Source organism: Epinephelus moara, chromosome 10, assembly GCF_006386435.1.
Source record: "Epinephelus moara isolate mb chromosome 10, YSFRI_EMoa_1.0, whole genome shotgun sequence".
Classification (NCBI taxonomy): Eukaryota; Metazoa; Chordata; class Actinopteri; order Perciformes; family Serranidae; genus Epinephelus; species Epinephelus moara.
Window position 1 is genome coordinate 32,987,790 of NC_065515.1, and position 20,936 is coordinate 33,008,725.

The following is a 20,936-nucleotide window of genomic DNA, read 5'->3' on the forward strand; positions in this document are numbered from 1 at the left end:
TGATCCCATCACTGACACACACACACACACACACACACAGAAAAATTCTAATGCATTTGTAATCATGAGCCTGTAAACACAGGTTTGTTGTAAAATGTGGACTGGATCTGAAGCCTGTTTACTGATTTTATGTAAAAATTGTTTCAGTGTCACTGCTGTGTGTAATGCAACATGTCAGACACAAAGCTTATCACATGGTTACACAGTTCATGGATAAATCATATAATTGGTAACATATTAAAGCAAATAATGAGTGGTTAATTAAAAAAATACAGCTTGAACTGGTCTAGAAAGCATTATCGTTTCCAGTGTGGCACATAAATTCTCCTGCAGGTGAGATATGAAGATGAAGACGAAAAAAATTTGTTTACTTTTACAGACAGAAAATCCATTAAAATCAGACATCAAGTGTCAAAATGCTACCATAAGTTGTAGTTTCATGTTTTAAATGATCAAATAACCAACAATCCAGGAGGCCAAAAAACAACTAATGGACTAAAAGAATGGAAACTCTATTTTGTCAGATATGAAGGTTTGTAATTTGAACACCAACCAACGACCCAGCCAACAATTAAAGTAATAATTATAAACTTTATTCATATAGCAGCTTTCAAAACACAGTTCTAAAGTGCTTTACAAGAAAATGAAACACATTTAAAACAAAATGTCACCAAGAAAACGGCTAAAACTAAAACCAAGATAATAACCAAGAATTAAAATCCATAAAATCAGCATATACTAGCCAATAAAGTACATTTTTAGGAGAGACCTAAACAAACACTCTAACTCAGACAGCCTTATTTCCTCTACAAACCATAGTGTCTTTATGGTGTTTAGGACCCATGCACAGTTTCCCCACTCTGATGCATGATCAGTATTACTATATGTGGGGGTGTAATGTGTTGTGCAATCAAAGCCCTGTTCCCACTACTTCTCCCCCAAATCGGAAGAGTTTCAGGGGAAAGGTTGGGGATGTGAGCCGGGGAGGGGAGGCAGAGGGGGGTTATAAAAAACGACTGCTGGGACCCAGGTTTGCAGGAGAAGCACTGAGTCCGAAGGCAGAGGAGACAGAAGAAGCTGTACCTGAGCAGAAGCATCTGCGAACACAGATTAAACCATGCTGTGGTTTCTGGTGCTGAGCTATGCGCTCTGCATGGGAGGACACGCTGCAGCAGGACAGAGAGGTGAGAAACACTGCTTGTATTTTGTGGTCATTAGTTTTACTTTGGGCTATGAAGGTCAGCAACAATAATCTAATTGATCCCTTGGGGAGCAAGCATTGATAAATTAGTGAGAGTTGCACACTGGCACTATTTACATGAATTTATATGAGCTATGAGAAATTGTAATTGCAGCTGTATGCATGCAAACTGACTACAATTATCCAAACCAGTGCAGAGAACTCATAAAAACAGAGAAACATCAAGCGCAAATTGTAAAGACTGGATGGTAAAATAATGTTACAGAGGTTTGAAACTTAAATTAGGATTTATTATTTTAATGTCCCTGCTTTTTTCATCAGTATCTCACAATGTAAATAAGTATTAGACTTGTGGAGGATTCAGAAAAGCTCAGAGGAGTTTTCAATTTCCGTGCAAAGCTGTTCTGAGTACACAATGAGGAAAAACAATCACTGAGAGCTTTCAGCTGTAAAAAACACTCTCATTTACCTTTCTATTAGCAGCGAGAAGTGATTTATCTCCAGTATCTTTTCTGTCTGCTGTGGAATCCATTCAGTAAACAGAGTTGCTGCTAATGGAAATACCACGTTTTCCTCTGCTTGATGCTCTGGAGGTCTCTGCCCTCGTACGACTCCTTTGGGGGAAGGAGTGGTGGGGGGTGTGGGGGGGTCTTTAGGTAAACACAAGCAACATGTTGCTTTAGGATCTCACCACACCTGAGCATCCCATCCTGCTATGAGAGGAACTGAATGAATCTGTCCAACAGAGAATCTGTGACTTTTTCTTATCCTTGCAAATGAAGTGAAAAAGTGGGGCGTCGGTGGCTTAGTGGTAGAGCAGGCGCCCCATGTACAAGGCTGTTGCCGCAGCAGCCCGGGCTCGAGTCCAGCCTGTGGCCCTCTGCTGCATGTCTCTCCCTCTCTCTCTCCCCCCTTCACGCTTCACTGTCCTGTCGATTAAAGGCAAAAAATACCCTAAAAAATATCTTAAAAAAAAAAAAAAAAAAAAAGAAGTGAAAAAGTTAGAGCACTTAATCAATGTATTAAAAGAAAATGTGAAAACAGTGTGATGGTGAAAGGGGTCCCATGTACCTGCATAGATTTATCATCTGAATCTGCAGCTTGGACTGCATGGAGCTTTACAGTGAGTTTGAGCTCATTGTTCTGCTGTTTAACTTCACTCTCGCCAATCGCGTCGTTTTTAGAGATAAAGGTTTTTTTGTTTAAAAAAAAAACCCTGCTGTACACCACCTGCCAGCCCCAACCAGCCCCAACCAGCAGACAGACACAGTTAACAAATGGTGAACATATTGAGAAATTTAGGAGCTAAAGAGACAGATAGTTCCCTCAGGAGTTGTTTAAACAAAGGTCGGGACACTGTCTTTGACCCCAGGAGCTAAGGGGTATGACCAAGCATCCAAACCAGGGCTATAAAAAAATTAAGCCAACACACAAGTGCCATAAACTGCAGTTCTTGAGGCTGACTCTAGGAGGCAGTCAATCCCCATAGACCCCATATGATAAAATACCCAACTTAGCAGACAAAAAACATTTTTCCAGCCTGGCAGGCACACAAAATGGTTTTGGTCTTGGTGAATTTTTTTCAAACTCGCCCGTTCACATTTTATTAAACAGCGGGCCACTGTGAGTGACAGGCAGTCTGCCAATAGTGTACTCGGCTTTGCAGTCAGCTCCACCCCTCGCTCCTCCACAGCTCCAGCATCTCGCCCAAATATGGTCACTTCTGGCTCCAAAAACCAAAGATGGCAACTGCCGAAAAGCCAAACTTGAGGCTTCAAAACAGTTGTCCACAAACGTCGGTCAAGGTAGCTACACAATCATTATTTTCACAGTCTATGGGTATGACACGTGCAATGTAAGTGGAGTTACGATGTTGGAGGGTCAGACAGACAGCGCTAGAAATAAAGAGATGGTGTCCGCTCAGGTGCTCTTAGGTACGCTCTTTCAAGCCTTCTTTGGTGCACTCTGCTTGACAGAACGTTTTGGTTATGCTCAACCCGGCCGATATAAAATAGAACTTTTTAATACAGAAAACATTTGCTCATGGTCTGCACAATTGTAATTCTTACCCATATCTTAATTTTTGTGTGTTGTTAGTGTGACAACTATCGAACCTTACTAGATTTTGTTGCGCACATATTGCACTTCAATGACATGACAGTGTCCCCTTTTTTTTAATCTCCTTGGGAGTTGGTACAGACCATGTGGTAATATGCCAATGATGTGTTTACAGCTTGTTTGTGCTGCCCCCTGGTGGCCAAAAAAAATATCTTAAATATTTTCAGTGTTGCTATTTGATGCCACTAGAGTTCAAATGGAATAATTTTCTACTGGATAAAAGACCCAAATGAAAATCAGAGTCAGGTGAACTACTCTTGATGCAAATGTGCCTTTAGTTCAGGGATGTCAAACTCATTTTAGTTCAGGGGCCACATACAGCCCAGTTTCATCTCAAGTGGGCCAGACCAGTTAAACCATTAGATAATAACCTATAAATTTACCATTTACCAAACAAATGATGAACAGCCTGCAATATCCTCAAAAAATAGTGTGTAAACTCATCAGTATGTCTCATCTTTTTCCACATTCAGTCAGTCTACTACTCACAGTCATTACATGTGTATTTTTAAAAATCATTTTCCACTAAAGTGAAGCTGTTGAAGAAGATGGTGAAGTCATCCCGTCTTACAAACAATCTGTTTACAATCTGAAGTTTTGTCAGTGCCTCAGCAGCAGGGTCCCACTTATATTGTTTTAAGATAAAAGTCTGACACAGATTCATCATTCATTAGATTCACATCAGGTGTGCAAAGTCATCCAGTGGGCCTGATTGGACCCTTTGGTGGGCCGAATCTGGCCCCTGGGCCATATGTTTGACACCCATGCTTTAGGTCATTTAAAAAAAAAAAAAAAGTTAGATAGTGTAATTGTCACAAGCTGGAGTTACAAGATAGTGTCTGATAAACCACTTCCTTGTTCAGTTGCTACTCTGTATACACACACACTCAGTTTCCTCTTTAGTGAGCAATAACTGGACATTTCAGACACTTGAATCATGAATCATCATCATCATCATCATCATCATCATCATGTGTTATCTTACAGTTGTAGAGTTGCACAATGCTCATTTTCACATCTGTTAAATATGAGACATTGGTAGCAGAAAGTAGTGTCCTTGCACTACCTTTTTTATTCCACTGTGGGAATCTTTGAGGCCGCTCTCAAGTGGATAAAGTTACACACTCAGATTTCGCACACTGAAATAAATGGAGGACGTGTGGAGGATAGTGCACTGGGGATTGTCTTTGAACACAGCGACGCTGAATTCCTCCTCATTTTCCAAGATTCTCTTTCATCAGTGGCTTGTTATACATTTAGAATAAAACTTTGAATTAGAGAAGACTAACTGACTCAACTTGGTAATATCAGCTACACAACAATTTAGTTAGCAAACATGAGCCTCCATAACCCAGAGGTCATACCTGACCAGGTGAGGCTGTAGTAGCAAAACCTCTGAGTGTATTTTATCATTCAGGAGGAATGTTTTATTTCTTCTTTCAAACATTACATAGTCTTGTTTCATAGACAGTCTTTATAGCATTTTTGTGTCGTTGGACATTTGATAGATGTTTGAAAGAAGACAATCTGCGTCAAAAATCCAGATCAAAACTTACTCTGTTCCACTGTAGAAACACAGAGTCACCCGCAGAGTTTAGTTCCTGGTAGCACACAAAAATGTCTCTTCCAGAAAATCTTGTATCATTCCATATCTGGAAAATCAATTCTGCAGCTGCCATCAAAACATCTCTGACTCCAGTGAATGCGTGGGAGGTGGATACAAACCGGGCCTGCGGTGGCTGAGGAACGTCAGGTATTACAGTAGACTCTGGTATTCGACAGGCAGTGGATCATGTCTTACAGGAGGACATGTGTAGTTCCCCCCCACACACACATGTCCATATTTGCTGAGTGAGCCTCTGGTCTCAAATGTTCAGCCAACAGGGAGACTGATGAGGTGATGTGTGAACACTATTTTAGTCTGTTTTGCCGTTTGATCGTTTGATGTGTTATCTTTGCAGGCATGCATCTGCACACACATCAGAGTCTGCACAATTTTGATATGATATTATCCTATGATATGCCTCTGTCTCTTACACATGTAATATTGACCATATTAATTCACAATTTAGGACCAATAGCCTGCATTTTTTTGCTTCAACCTATCATTATGAGGTAATGCTGAATGTACAGTGTAATGGCTATGGAATAATGACACCATCAGCGTTTAGATTGGTTCCCAGTAAGCCTCACTTTCACTATACAATCTGTCTGCCACCGGGGTTCGATCACCTGGGAAAATTAAGACTTGATTTACAGAACAGGACATGAGTCAATCATTGCTAGCACTGTTTCCTGGTAGCTATTGGTAGCCATCCCCAGTTACCAAAGAATATCACTGTAAGTTTGTTGCAGTTGCTATCCCCAGTAATGGAAATGACAGACAGTGGAAAACCAAAGTATGGAAATAAATACTGTATGTCCTCTATTGTTGGTAGTTGATGGACTCTGAAAACCACACTTGAGTAAAAGTGCAAATGTCTTACCAGAGAATGACTTTGGCAGAAGTTTAAGTCACCTATTAGAATGATAGTAAATAAGCAGATGCACCACACACAAGGGGTCTGAATTGCTTCTTTTAATTTAATCTTCATTTGAAATACTTATCACCTATTAGAATATTACTTAAGTTAAAGTCTTAAAGTATTTGCTATTTACTGTAGTTAAGTATCAAAAGTAGTTTCATGATATTAAATGTACTCATTATGATGGGCCATACTGTGCCCTAGTTACTAGTCATGAAGCACACAGACACAGAGTTTTAGGTGTATATATATATATATATATATATATATATATATACATATACATATATATACATACACACACACATATATTTCACCAACAGTGTGTCTTACTGCCCTCTTTATATTCACCTTATATCCACTTGCAGATGTGCCCAGCTTGTCAGTCCTGAGAGATTTTACTCCTAAACTAGCTGCTGTAAATCATATCGTCTCTTTACATGATTAAACAGAGACCTGATATCGGACAACATCAATATACATATTAACCAGCGTTCATCATTACATATCTGTATATGACAAAAACTACAAAAGAAAACAGGAAATTATTGATTTAACTAAAAAGTTTTGTGTATGTAGAATAACCATAGAATTTTGAATGGCAAAGAAAAATAAAAGTACGACTGACGTAATGTAATGGGTTTTAAAATTTTAAACTGTCTCAGAGTCTGTGGTTAAAACACTGTGTGGACTGATTCATTAGCTGGGTAAGTCAGCTGGTTATAATAGCTGCAGTTGCGTTATGCATCTCTTGAAATGGGAGTAATGATTTTATTTTTATTTTCAGATGGAGAAATTATCAGTCAGATTAAAATGACAAACCTCGCACTGGCTGAGATTAAAGAGCTTTTGAAACAGCAGGTAAACACACAGCAAGAATTAAGTCAATATGTATCTGTTCATAATGCTGATGATCCACATCTAGTGTAAGTGTCTGTGTTCACACAGTAAGGGCTGCTAGTAAGCTGCAAGCAGCCGCCCATTAAGTAAAACTGGACGGTTGATTAGATTCAGCTTGATGGGCTCCATGCTTCACACAAACATTTGATTGTATCTTCCAGATTAAAGAGATAGTATTCCTGAAGAACACAGTGATGGAGTGTGAAGCCTGTGGTGAGTTGACCAACTAGACAAAAACTCTTATGAGTACTTTACTTAACGATTGTGTACACAATACAAACATTCCTATTTTAAGATTCAGTGTTTTCCTAACAGCTACATTTTACAACTGAATTTTAAGTTTTGGTTGTTAAACAGGTGATTTTATATTAATAATGACAGCTATTGTTCTTACCTTTTCAACAGTGTTTTGAATTGTTGCTGAAAATTTGAAGAACTTTCAGACTTTCAGACCTGCATAGGAAATCCGTATAAAAGAATAATACAGAGACACAATTAAACAATATTTCTATATGTTAATGAGATATTTATATCATCATACAAAGCTGTTATACTACAGAATCCATCAGAACAAAGTGGATTAGATGATACAAACCTTCTCTCTTTTCAGGGATGGGAGGAATGCAGCCTCGTCCCTCCTGTGTGCCCAACCCCTGCCACCCAGGGGTGAAGTGTAAGGATACGCCTCAGGGAATAAAGTGCGGACCCTGTCCAGAGGGCATGGAGGGTAACGGTACCCACTGTACTGATGTGGATGAGGTACGCAGAGATATACGATACAGTAGATCACAACATAATATGATATGTTGATATGATGGTAAAATTATTTGTTTTCAGGTTGAGGGATTTTTAAAAAGTGTTTGCTTCTCTCTCTTCAGCTCTTCTCTGGCATCTGCTTTTAATGTTTTAAATTAAAATATAGCTATAATGGTCCACCTACACAGGGGTTATCACTTCAAGCCTGATTAGACTCCTAGGTTTGTTGCACCTGCTTAGTGACCTCACATAATTACCAGCATAGCTTGAACCTGCGGTCTAATCAGCCTGAATAAGTGAAAACACCTGTGTGAATCTTTAATATCATTAGATTCTCATGAACGGCCCTGTCATATTGACCTAAACCTCAAAACACATTTGAATGTAAACATCTGACAAAACTCAGATTTGGATTCTTGATGAGCGTCTTGTTTGTGTTTCTGTCTTTTTTGTCCGCAGTGTACTGTGATGCCGTGTCATATGGGAGTGCGCTGCATTAACACCTCCCCTGGTTTCCGCTGCGGTGCCTGTCCTGCTGGATACACCGGCCCCCAGGTCCAAGGCGTCGGCCTCGCCTATGCTGCTGCCAACAAACAGGTCAGCATCATCTGTAAATATACACACATAGAAACGTGCGCTGATTAGCTCCTCTAAAGTAGTACCTCCGTTAGTATCAATACTACAACAAAAGAAGAAAACAAAAGGCTTCTGATGTACTTTGGAACACATATACTGGCCAGCCATAACTCTGAGGTAGAGCGGGTAATCCACTAATCAGAAGACTGGCGGTTTAATCCCCAGCTCCTCCAGTCCGCATGTAGAAGTATCCTTGGGCAAGATACCAAACCCCAAATTGCTCCAGATGGCTGTTCCATCAGTGTGTGAGTGTGTGAGGCAAAAATCGTTGTCATTGCAAAATGTGTCAATATAAGAGGCTTTCACTGGCCCCTTTTCTCACATATTTTTGGTTTGCCCCTCCTGATGGTGCGTCCATGGCTATTACTAATATTGTATAACACATTTTAATAACAGTAACAACATTATTATATTGATATTTTAGCGCCATCCAAGATCAATTGATTTACCCTGAAGATTAATATAGATTACTTAATGTTCAGTTACCTACAGTGCTTGCTATGCAATGTGTAATTAAATGTTAAAAAACTAATCAAAGTATAAAGTATCAAGATGCTGAATTAATTTTTTTTTTTTTAAATTTTATATACTTTAATAATCCCCAAGGGGAAATTCAATTTTACACTCTGTTGTCAATTACACACAGGTCCGAACACACACATGCACAAACTGGACCTATACATGCACTAAATGGAGAGATGTCAGAGTGGGCTGCCCATGACAGGCGCTCCGAGCAGTTGGGGGGTTCGGTGCCTTGCTCAGGGGCACCTCGGCAGTGCCCAGGAGGTGAACTGGCACCTCTCCAGCTACCAATCCACGCTCCACATTTTTGGTCCGGACGGGGACTTGAACAGGCGACCCTCCGGTTCCCAACCCAAGTCCCTATGGACTGAGCTACTGCCGCCCCATTTACATAATTTACATATTACATAATTTACATACTATTATTACTGCCGCCCCATTTACATAATTTACATATTACATAATTTACATACTATTATTTTATATATTGTTATATTTTTTGTTAAAACTTTCGGAAGGAGAAACTCTTCCCTCTGCACCTCCACATGTTTGTCTTTGCTTCTCAGCAGCGCCTTTCTAACTTCATCATCAACACCTCCTCACTCTCTCCTGTACATACAGTGTGTCACACAGGGTGCACTGGTCTGTTTCAGCACCACCTTCGTCCTCGACACAGAGCTGTTTTCACTCTGCTGCACCTCATTTCTTATCCCTGCCTCTTATTCCAGCCTTGATGTGGAAGCTTACTGCAGTTACTGGAATTTTTTTCTGTCTGTTTTTTCCTGTCCAGGTGTGCAGAGATATCAATGAGTGTGAAGGCCTCAACAACGGAGGCTGTGTGGAGAACTCCATCTGTATGAACACCCCTGTGAGTATTCACACTATGAAATGACAATAAATCAACAAAGACACAATGAGAGACTGTGTAACTTTTAAAAGAAGAAATAACACAATAGTCCTCTTGTTGCGTTCATAAGCAGATAAATGCACCATTACCACTTGTTACTGCAGCTTTCCTTTGTCTGGTATGACCAGAATCTTATGGTGGCTAATACTAGCAAAATTTATATTTATATAACTGTATTTCTGAATAACTGACAGTACTGATCCTATGACTCTTCTGTACTTTGCTACTGTTATACCACATTTTAGCATTTACCATTGTCACTTCTGACCACAGTGTTTTTATGGCTCCTTTAAGCTTTACAGGTAACTTGCAGGTTAATTGCATGTCACACTGTGCAATGGGTAAAATAAAGTCTTGCACAATCAGTGTCAAATTCATCAATCAATTTTAAGGCAAAATATTGCAAGTAGGGTTGCAACGGTTTGAGGTGTTCATGGTACGATGATCATCTCAGAAAATATTGCGGTTTCGTGGTATTACGGTATTACAGAATTTATATTAATATCAGTTTCATGAAAATAGAATGTTATTGTTGGTTGAATAAATGTTTTATAAACCTTAAAACCATTTTGTTAATGGAAGTATGTGTGTTGAAAATAACTAAAATAAAGGGGAGATTCAGTGTTGAGTTGCATTTTTTTCAATATCGTAGATAAGCAAATGGACATGGTATGATAACTGTCAGCTTATATATTATGCTACCGGTATATCGCTGCAACCCCTCGCTTGAACCACAAATGCCTTTTTTTGTTACGCCTCCATCTTTTTGTTATAAGCTTTTTATACTGAACATTAAAGTTGAAGCTTAAATGTAAAATGAGTCACTGTATTCTGTGACACTTCAGAGTCAGTAAGTGACTCGAGTAAAGTCCAATATGGTGCAAAGTTTCTGCAGTCTTTGGAAGTTCTATCACAACAATGCCAAATTGGTAACGTAGACTGATGCTCGCTGTTACCACTGATATAATAGGTCTGTTTCCTCTGTCCGTCATCAGGGCTCATTCAGGTGTGGTCCCTGTAAGACGGGCTACATTGGGGATCAGCGGCAAGGCTGTAAGCCAGAGAGAGCCTGTGGGAATGGCCAACCCAACCCCTGCCACCCTAGCGCTGGGTGCACTGTCCATCGAGACGGTGTCATCGAGTGTCAGGTGAATAAATCAAAGTTTCTCCTTCTTGTTCTGAGTTCATATCTGTCAGAGGAAAAATGGCAGATTCACATGGTGGCAGCCTCAAGTAAGAGTGAGTGACTTAACCGTTTGACAATCGTCATTATCCACTTATGTAAGTTTTGATTCTTTAGTATCTCTGTGCTGAGTAAATCTCTCTTTAATGGGAAGTTGTGATGGTTTGTTTTTACGCATTATGGCCCCACTTTGTGATGTGCGTACTGTCACATAAAAACTTCAGCAAATTGGCTTTTAAACTTTATTCTCTATCATAATACATAATGTGAAAAAAATAGGAATATTTATCACGGCACTTTGGTCCCACTCCCTCTTAACTATCCACTACTTGTGTAAAATCTAGTAAAGTCTACCTCTTTTACTGCCCACATATTTCTAAGTTCCTCAAAAGGAGACAGTCAGGAAGAGCTTTAAATATAGCATAAGCACAATTTGTACAAAGCTGCTAAACAGATTTGACCCAGCTCTTTGAAACATATAACTTTCAGTACTTGTGCCAGATTTTGTGCATCCAAAGGTCTGTTTGATCACTTAGGGTCATCTGGTGCTATATGCAGTACACAACATGCTGTACAGTACATAAAACATTATCCATTCTCACAGTGCGGAGTCGGGTGGGCTGGCAATGGCTACCTCTGCGGGCCGGACATTGACATTGATGGTTTCCCTGATGAGAAACTGGCCTGTCCTGAGAGGAACTGTAACAAGGTGAGCCTCCAAGAGTCTCTGTGAGAAGTCTTTAAAGATCAGTGACACAAAAACAACATAAATGATCACAATTCAGTCATCTGCAAAGAACAGAATATTTGCAGGTCATTTGTAGATGTGGTAATATATATAGATTGTTGTGAGACCTGGTGAGAACTTGTACCTTTGTCTAGTATGTGAGGTTATGGCATGTTCTCCATGGTGGGAGACACTGATCCATGACACTGGAAACACTATTATTAACTTTAAAGCATCTAATTTCAGTCCACTTTGATACTATGTGTTTATTCTTTTCAGGATAATTGTCTCACTGTTCCCAACTCTGGTCAAGAAGATGCTGACGGCGACGGAATGGGAGACGCCTGTGATGACGATGCAGATGGGGATGGGATTCCCAACATGCAGGTTCATGCATAACACACACACTGAGAGGATGAAAATGATTTAAAACACATGAGAATAAATGACAAGCCTGCGTACATCTGTGTTACAGGATAACTGCGTGTTGGTGCCTAACGTGGACCAGAGGAACATTGATGAGGACGACTTTGGCGACGCCTGTGACAACTGCCGCGCCGTCAAAAACAACGACCAAAAAGACACAGATGTGGACAAATTCGGTGATGAGTGTGATGAAGACATTGATGGGGATGGTTGGTGTTCTACATATTTGTTACACACTGTCACATCAGTACAGATTGCTTTATATGTTAAGCATTTATGTTTAGAATGATTAAACTATGGAAGCCCATTTCTACCGATGAGATGAAAAAAGATCCTGTAAGTCATTATAATGAGAAACTTTATCAAAATAATGAGTTAGTAATATTTTAGATTATTTAAAGATTTCAAGTGAGTCATTTTGAGAAAGTATCTCATTATTTTGAGATATTAACTCATTATTTTAATTAGATTTCTAATTATTTTTAAGATACTAAGTCACTGTTTTAGAATACTTAGTCACTATTTTGAGATAGTAAGCCATTATTTAAAGATACTATGTCATTATTTTAGACACTAAGTCATTATTTGGAGACACTTAAGTCGCCATAAGTCATTATTTTGAAATACTGTCACTTTTTGAGATACATGAGACGGTAAGTCATTTTTTGAGAAACTAAGTCACTCTACAGATACTACGTAACTAATTTGAGGTATTTAAGTCATTTTAAAATACTAAGTCATTTTTTTCTGAGAAAGTATATCACTGTTTTGAGATTTTAAGTAACTTCTTTGAGACACCAAGTCACTATTTTGAGATACTAAGTTATTTTTTGAGTTACTAGAGTCAAAATTTTGAGACACTGAGACATTATTTTAAGATACTTAGTCCTTCATTTCAAAAATGATGTCACTGTTTTGAGATACTTCAGTAATTTCTTGAGATAAAAAAGTCATTAGACACCAAGCCACTATTTTGAAATACTAAGCCATTGTTCTGAGATACTTAAGTAACTAATTTGAGTTAATAAGTCACCATTTTGAAATGAGACAATTTGGAAATACTTTAGTAACTTTTAGATACTGAGTCATTTTTTGAGATACTAAGTGATGATTTTGAGAAACTGTTTTGAAGTACTTAAGTAATTTATTGGGATACAAACGTTATTTTAATATACCAAGTCATCATTTTGAGATACTAAGTCATTTTGTGAGACACAAAGTCATTATTTTGAGAAACTATGTCACTGTTTTGAGATATTAAGTCACTTTATTGAGATACTTAAGTCATTATTTTAAGACACCAGTCATTTTTTGAGATACTAACTCATTAATTTGAAGAACTAAAGGACTGTTTTGATATACCAGGTCACTATTTTGAGAAAGTTTCTCATTTTAGCAGCTTACAGGATCTTTTTTATTCTTCATCCCACTGGCAGAAATGGGCTTCCATAATGAACAGTAGATTCAAAGCTGCAAATTTTCATTCGTCGTACCATATGCCAACACAAACATAGGACAAGCCTGTAATGCAAGTTATGATTGTAAAGTTCTTTGACACATGAAATACATACAGCTAAATTAAGGTTATACACCCCCCAAAAACTGAGCTTTACCAGAGTTACTAGGGGCATAATATAAGTTACTTCAACATTCACTGGTTTCCACTTTAATTCCAGGAATCCTAAATCACCTGGATAACTGCAAAAGGGTTCCCAACCCTGACCAGAAAGATCGTGATGGAGACAACGTGGGAGACGCCTGTGACAGCTGCCCTTATGTTCCAAACCCTGAGCAGGTTTAACAATGCCACTTACAATGACATCTGCACAAAAAGCTTGACATTTTGTTTTGACTTTTATCAGTTTAATGCCACAATAACTCATTTAATCTTTCTCAGACTGATGTAGATAACGACTTGATTGGAGACCCTTGTGACACCAACAAGGACAGGTACTGTGTGACATCATCAATCACATCACATATATCTATTTTGAATTATCTCTGTGAGGAGTGTCCTACAGACCAAAATCTGAATGTGCCAGTAAAAATCTCTCTTGTCCAGTGATGGAGACGGTCACCAAGACTCACGGGACAACTGTCCAGCCGTCATCAACAGCTCTCAACTAGACACCGACAAGGATGGCTTGGGAGACGAGTGTGATGATGACGACGACAATGACGGCATCCCAGACCTGCTGCCACCTGGTCCAGATAACTGCCGTCTGATCCCCAACCCTCTGCAAGAGGACTCTAATGGTGTGTAATGCCTCCAGCTATGTCAAGTAAATAACAAATAAAGAGAAGGTTTTCTCTTAAGATGGTCATTAGAATTATCTTCTCAGGTGACGGTGTTGGTAACATCTGCGAAAAGGATTTCGACAATGACACCATTATCGACACCATCGACGTTTGCCCAGAAAATGCAGAGGTCACCCTCACCGACTTCAGGGAGTACCAGACTGTTGTTTTAGATCCAGAGGGAGACGCACAGATCGACCCCAACTGGGTGGTGCTGAACCAGGTCAGGTTTTTGGTCCTGTTTTTTTTTTTGTGTGTGTGTCCCAAAATGCTGAACATCTTTGGATTTCACTTACATCTACTCGTCTGTTTGTGCAGGGAAGAGAGATTGTCCAGACTATGAACAGTGATCCTGGACTGGCTGTTGGTAAGATCATTATATTTGTTCTTTGAAGGAATAGGTCGAGATTTAGGAGGAATCGGCACCTTTTGCCAAGAGTTATACGAGATGATCGATACCACTTAGTTGGAGTAGTCATGTGCACACCCATAAACCCTCAGTGGGACATGTACGGGATACAGAGAAACTTAAGTTGCAATCCAAAGAGTACTTGGATCACAGCTCCCTTTCATTGTATAAGCAATGTTTTAACCAACTGCAGGTCGTCAGCAGGTGACACAATCTGCCAAAAAGCACCTCCAGTTCTGAAAATGAACATGTTCGCTAGCTGTTTCCAGGCTTTATGCTAAGCTAAGCTAACCAGCTGCTGTAAACATCAAACGATACGATGCTGGTATTGATCTTTTCATCTAACGTTCATTAACAAAGCAAATGTGTATTCCTGAAAATGTCTATTTACAATGTCTCCACCAGGCTACACAGCTTTCAGCGGCGTGGATTTTGAAGGGACGTTTCATGTAAACACGGTCACAGACGACGACTACGCGGGATTTATATTCGGATACCAGGACAGCTCCAGTTTCTACGTGGTGATGTGGAAGCAGGTGGAACAGATCTATTGGCAGGCGAACCCGTTCAGAGCTGTGGCAGAACCAGGCATCCAGCTGAAGGTAGCCTACTGTTCGGACACAGAGAAAGAAATACCTGAGCTACTTCCTGATAAATCGTCATTTTTAAATAAGCTGTTAGGGCTTAATTATGACTAATAAATTAGTAATTAATGATCTGATTATAGATAAGTTGTAAGCCATTACTAAGAACAACTTTTGGGGTTGCCAGGTTGTGGAAAATCCTCCCCTCTAAAAGACGGCTACCTTCTGGAGAAGTGCTGCAAAAGTTAGTCACCTGCAGCTATAACTGTTAATCAATCAGTAACAAAGGATTCTCACAATAACCTGTCAAGTCTGCAGCTGTAAATGTTAATAAGCTGTTTCTAAATTGATTTTGTCCAGAAGTTAAGTGGTTAAAAGTCCAGAGGGGAGTCTTACATGAATTAAAGAGCTAAATAGAGAAGTTTTCTCACAACCTATAAACTCCAACTGATAGCATTATAACATTATTTATCAAACATTAATAAATCTTTTAATTACAGGTTATAAATGCTGAGTACCATTATTTGCTGTACAGGAAGACATAATTCCTCTGTTTGGGTTAAACATCAGTGGCGCCTGTTAGCTAACAACTCACTTATAATCTACCTCAGTGCAACTGTGTTTAACGGTGACAATATTCAGTTCTTCATACAGCATTACAGTAGTTTTATAGCACAAAGAGTTGCCACTGAGGACATGAGAGATTAGTTCAGAGGCTCAGACTGCTTGTCATTTGTGATTTTTAAAAAGGCCGTCAAGTCGGACACGGGTCCAGGTGAAAACCTGAGGAACGCCCTGTGGCACACCGGCGACACAAGCGACCAGGTCAAACTCCTGTGGAAAGATGCTCGCAACGTTGGCTGGAAGGACAAAACTTCTTACCGCTGGTTCCTCCAACACCGACCCGCCGACGGCTACATCAGGTACTGACTGAGTTTAAGGAATGCTATGCAGGAATTTCTGAAAACACAATATGTAGACTCATACAAAAGTAATCCCTCTCAATCATCACTTATGATCAACAAAAGGTGTGTGGAAAAATATTTATCTGCAGAGACTCTGGCTGGACTTTATTTTCTTTTTAATATGCTCTTATTTTGCCGGGATGTTCCTGAGCACAGCACGAAGGTGAGGTTGGAACTTTCTAAAAAGGTAGCGACCAGGTGCCAGGTTGTAGGCAGAATGCATTCAGGACGAAGCTAAGAAAACCACTCATCAATCATGAACACAGCGGATATAGCATGCATATATTGCAAGCAAGAATGAATCTGGGGTTGGCTTTCACCTTCACTTTCGCTGGCAGTTACCGACAGTTCCTGCATAGTAAACCTTTAAAGGAATACTTTTAGAGATGAGTTTCATGTCTTTGCATTCAGTTTGGTTCCTCACATTTTCAGCCCAAGACTGAGAGGTGCGAGAAACTGTGAAAAAATAAACCTTCCTGCTGCTTCTAAATTGTCTTTACAAACACATCTTGGAATTATGAATCCATCTGTTGCTGTGTGACGTCACCTGCTCTCTGTCGGTGTGCAGAGTTCGTTTCTACGAGGGTACTCAGATGGTGGCGGACACAGGCGTCATCATAGATGCCACCATGAGAGGAGGTCGACTGGGAGTCTTCTGCTTCTCCCAGGAGAACATCATCTGGGCCAACCTGCGTTACCGCTGCAACGGTGAGGGATCTTAACGAAGCATTAACTTTTTTTTTTTTTCCAATTCAATGAACTACACCATAAATTATTCCATGGCCACTCTGTTGTAAATAGCTTACAGTGATGTTAAGTTAGGAGAAGAAAACAAACCTGTAGATTTTACTCACCTGTGTTTCACAAAAACAAAAGAGCGTTTTGATCTATTTGATTACTTTGGGTGTGAAATCTTGTGTGAGCTTGCTGTAAACAGCCAAAATAGAGATCTGACTGCAGCCACGAAATTAGTTCTCCTGCATCATGTTGAGTATTTTTCCTCTGGCTGCTCAAACTGTAAACCAAACAGTGATTTCACCTCATGCTGTTCCTCTCCGCAGACACTCTTCCTGAGGACTTTGACACCTACAGAGCCCAGCAGGTCCAGCTGGTGGCCTGATGATGACAGACGGGCCCAGGGAATTCTGGGAAACACTTTGCAAAGCACAACTGGGATCAGAAATAAAATCATTACGTTGCAAACATTAAAAAAAAGTCCACCAAACGTGTTTTAAAGTAAAAACTGATCGACTGTTTTAAACTCCTGACAGAAGAGAAAACTCCACAGGCGTAGAGACTCTTCAGAGGGGAGCAGAAATATAACATGACCTGTACAAATTGTTTGAATTGTTTAGCTGTTGTCAAACCATAAATAATTGTGTGACAAAATATTGTCTACTGTGATTTTGGTAAATCATGTGCAGTATCTGGATGAATTTCAACTGTAACCGTTTACTGTGGCTGCACAGCAGATTGTGGAGATTTATCAGCAATGGGAAATGTTTATTTTAAGAGGTTATTCAAATTGCAAACATGTCAAATGCATTAAGTGCAAAATAGTAATCTTCTAAACTTAATCGTTGATGAAGCAAATTAGGTTGAAAACGATCTATTTTTATAATGTAAAGCATCTTATAACATCTAGAAAAGCATAAATCGTATTAATGGTGAAGCTCTGTCATATTATACCCTAGAACTTCAATAAAACCCTAGTCCCAGTTAAACGCCCAGTCCCTTTTAGTAGCCTGGTACACACTGATCAGTCAAAACATCAAAACTACTGACAGATGAAGTACATAATATTAATCATGTTGTTACGATGCAATGTTCTGCTGGGAAACCAGCCACCTGACACACTCCACCCGACCAAATCCTATAGTAGACCAAGTACACACCTTCATGGCACACAGCTCACCTCCCTGATGGCAGTGGCCCCCCCAGCAGAACAGCGTGCCATTATACACCGCAAAATCTGCTCAGGAATGGCCCGAGGGAATGTGACAAACAGCTTAAGGTGTGACCCCGCTTCCAGATTCCCCAGATCCTAATCTGATCGAGCATCTGTGGGACGTGCAGTACCACACTTCACAGGACCAAAAGGAGCCGCCATCAGTGCCCGGTGCCAGACTACACAGGAAAACCCCAGAGGTCCTGTGTCCATGCCTCTACAGGTCAGAGTAAAGTCCAATCCAAGAAGGCCCCACTGTGGATCAGGGGTATCTATGAGGTTCCAGCATGTCCCACGAATGCTCGATCAGAGAACAGGTGGTACCTCTGAGGTAGGTACCCCTGATGCAACCTGCAACGGTGTTGGAATGGGTGGAGCATGTCAACTGACATCCACATGAATGCCAGGACCAAAGGTTTCCACCGCAGAACAATGCATTGTATCAAGATGATCAATGTTATTCACTTCACCTGGCAGTGGTTTTAATGTTTTGGCTGATAGGTGTAGCTACACATTTTGACAAATAAAGGCCTGTCACAATTAGAGGCCTGGTCTGGTTGTCAAACAGTTCATTTTTTTTCTTTGGATGTATAAAACCAGGTTGTTGACATCCCACTTGAGCTAATGTTAGTTAGCTGTTTAGATCGCACATACATACACAAATATAAATGTTTAAAATTTTGTCAGTATGGAGATACTACATATTGTTAGCTCCGTTAGATTCTAGATAATTTAATCATTCAGTTCATTTTGCTGAAACCATGAGCGCCAGATTTACTGCCACGGTAAACAAGAGAGTTGAAAAAAAAGATGGTGAATCCCAACTTCTGAAGCTGTCACATGATATGTCCATTATACTAAAATAAATAATTCATAACAGACAGCCTAATTTGTATACAAGTAATATTCATACTGGTTTAAATACACAGTTTGATTGTATTTCCTGATCTTTACTGAGCAACAGTTTTGTGTGAAAGGAATTAAAGGCCTGTCCCAAATAATAGCCCAGGCTATTAATTGAAGTTTTACGGTAATAGCTATACTGCAAAAAAAATAAATAAACAAAATAAAATAAAACATTAGATTTTAAGTAACAGACGTGACTTTTTTTTCAAACTCAACAGCTTTTAGTGGAAATCAACATTCTGAACATTTCACAAGCATGCACATATCCAAAATAATCTTTTAAATTTTGCATTTGGAAATACAGATTACAAAATAGAAACGATAGCAAAGACAATATACAACAGGATTGAAACACCATGCATGTCCACAGCAAACACGCTGCGATGTTGTAAAATGACATCGGACAGGTTTTTTTTTTTTTTAATCGGCATATTCTGCAAATCAAGACTATGTGCAGAGAAAAATCTGTCTTCCACATTCAATTTAATTGACATTTTTCTTTCATCTTATAAACAAATGGTCACATAAGGAGAATCACATGGCAACAAATAAATAACTACAGATCTTTTTTACTACGACTTACAGGACAACAGTGATATTATGCTATTCTCACTATAAGCTTTAAGTGGAACTTAAACCGTGTTTTTCCAGAGAGAGTTGTAGAGTCATTTAGAAAACCCCATGTTATTAAAGGGACATTTTTATTCAGACCTAAAACACTCTGGGAACAAGCAGTAAAGACCGAGCAGCAACTCTTTCCTTTTATCCTGGGATACACCTTTAAATACAGGACTCCTGTTTGAGTTTCACTCATCTGCTTCCTCAGTTTGGGACCAGATGTTACTGGTCACTGCTAGCATTACTCATCAGCTGTGCGAACAAGTGATGCTAGTCAGCAGTGTTGCAGACTAAAACAAGCAGATGAGTCAAACTAAATAGTTATATTCTGAGGTTTTTTGTTTAATTTGGAAAATGGACTTTCGTTTATTAGCCTGAAAAGTTTGCATTCTGTGTTTCAGTGTTTAGCCTCAAACGCAGCACATTTTTTGTGAAATTAGCGCAAAGTCTCAAAATGCAAATTCATGTTCAACAAGTGAGAAGGAAATGTTATCCCAACAAGAAAGGATCATGCAACTCTGCCAGACAAAGTTTAACTTTTTACCCTCATAACTGCCTTTTTAAATTTCCTTTAACCAGACGTGCGTTAGCTGCCGAACTTGAAATCAAATTCTTAAGTGTAAGGGTACAGCCACACATGAGCGAATGCTGGCAAGTGACCATCGCCTGCAGAAGCAATATTCGTGCTGAACATATTCTCACTCCGACCTCGTCACATACTGACATTTGGTCACGGACTTTCAACGTCCACATACGACATGCAAGGTACCCTGGTGTTTCGCCGCCTTAACTTTCATCCTTGTCCTGCCTCCGGGCATTTAACTATATCAGCAACCAGTTGCACATCATGCTGACGTTAAAGAATGCCTTCTTTTGTTGGTTTATGACGCCGCAAGTCACTGCCCAAATACCAGATTTGGACTATTTCGGAGTGAAACCGGGCTTGCTGAATGTGGGCAGTGCCTGACATGGAAAGATAGTTTGCGACCGAATCTTAGCTACCTTGCTAATACCGTGAAATATTATGTTAGGGTACATTTCCCATGTTCTTACATTCCATGCCTGTCTCCTTACCCACGACCAGCCAGGCAGCATCTCTCATGTAGGCCCGTTTGTATGTTGTTTGCATGGCCAATATCAGACAATATCAGCTGGTTAAACAGGGGAACAATTATTGTTTCCTCTACACATGCCTCTTTGCTATTGGTTGAGGCTGCCCAACCCAGGTCAAAGTTCACCAAAGTTGAACTCCACGCAAAGTGTAGATGCGAATTTGCTTTGTCCCCAGAAGAGATTTCTTTATTTGC

The 20,936-nt window shown here is 39.7% G+C and overlaps 1 protein-coding gene across 1 annotated transcript; it reads left to right on the plus strand.

Moving 5' to 3' along the window:
* Window positions 1–1,014: 1,014 nt before the first annotated feature.
* On the plus strand, window positions 1,015–19,159 carry comp (cartilage oligomeric matrix protein). Its single transcript, XM_050054473.1, has 19 exons — window positions 1,015–1,184; window positions 6,632–6,705; window positions 6,906–6,957; window positions 7,355–7,503; window positions 7,960–8,097; window positions 9,449–9,526; window positions 10,561–10,713; window positions 11,353–11,457; window positions 11,755–11,862; window positions 11,951–12,110; window positions 13,578–13,696; window positions 13,799–13,851; window positions 13,964–14,157; window positions 14,244–14,422; window positions 14,518–14,566; window positions 15,014–15,210; window positions 15,943–16,115; window positions 16,726–16,865; window positions 17,219–19,159. The coding sequence occupies exons 1-19, from the start codon at window positions 1,118–1,120 to the stop codon at window positions 17,275–17,277; spliced, it is 2,247 nt and encodes a 748-aa protein (XP_049910430.1). The 5' UTR covers window positions 1,015–1,117; the 3' UTR covers window positions 17,278–19,159.
* The last annotated feature ends 1,777 nt before the right edge of the window (window positions 19,160–20,936 follow it).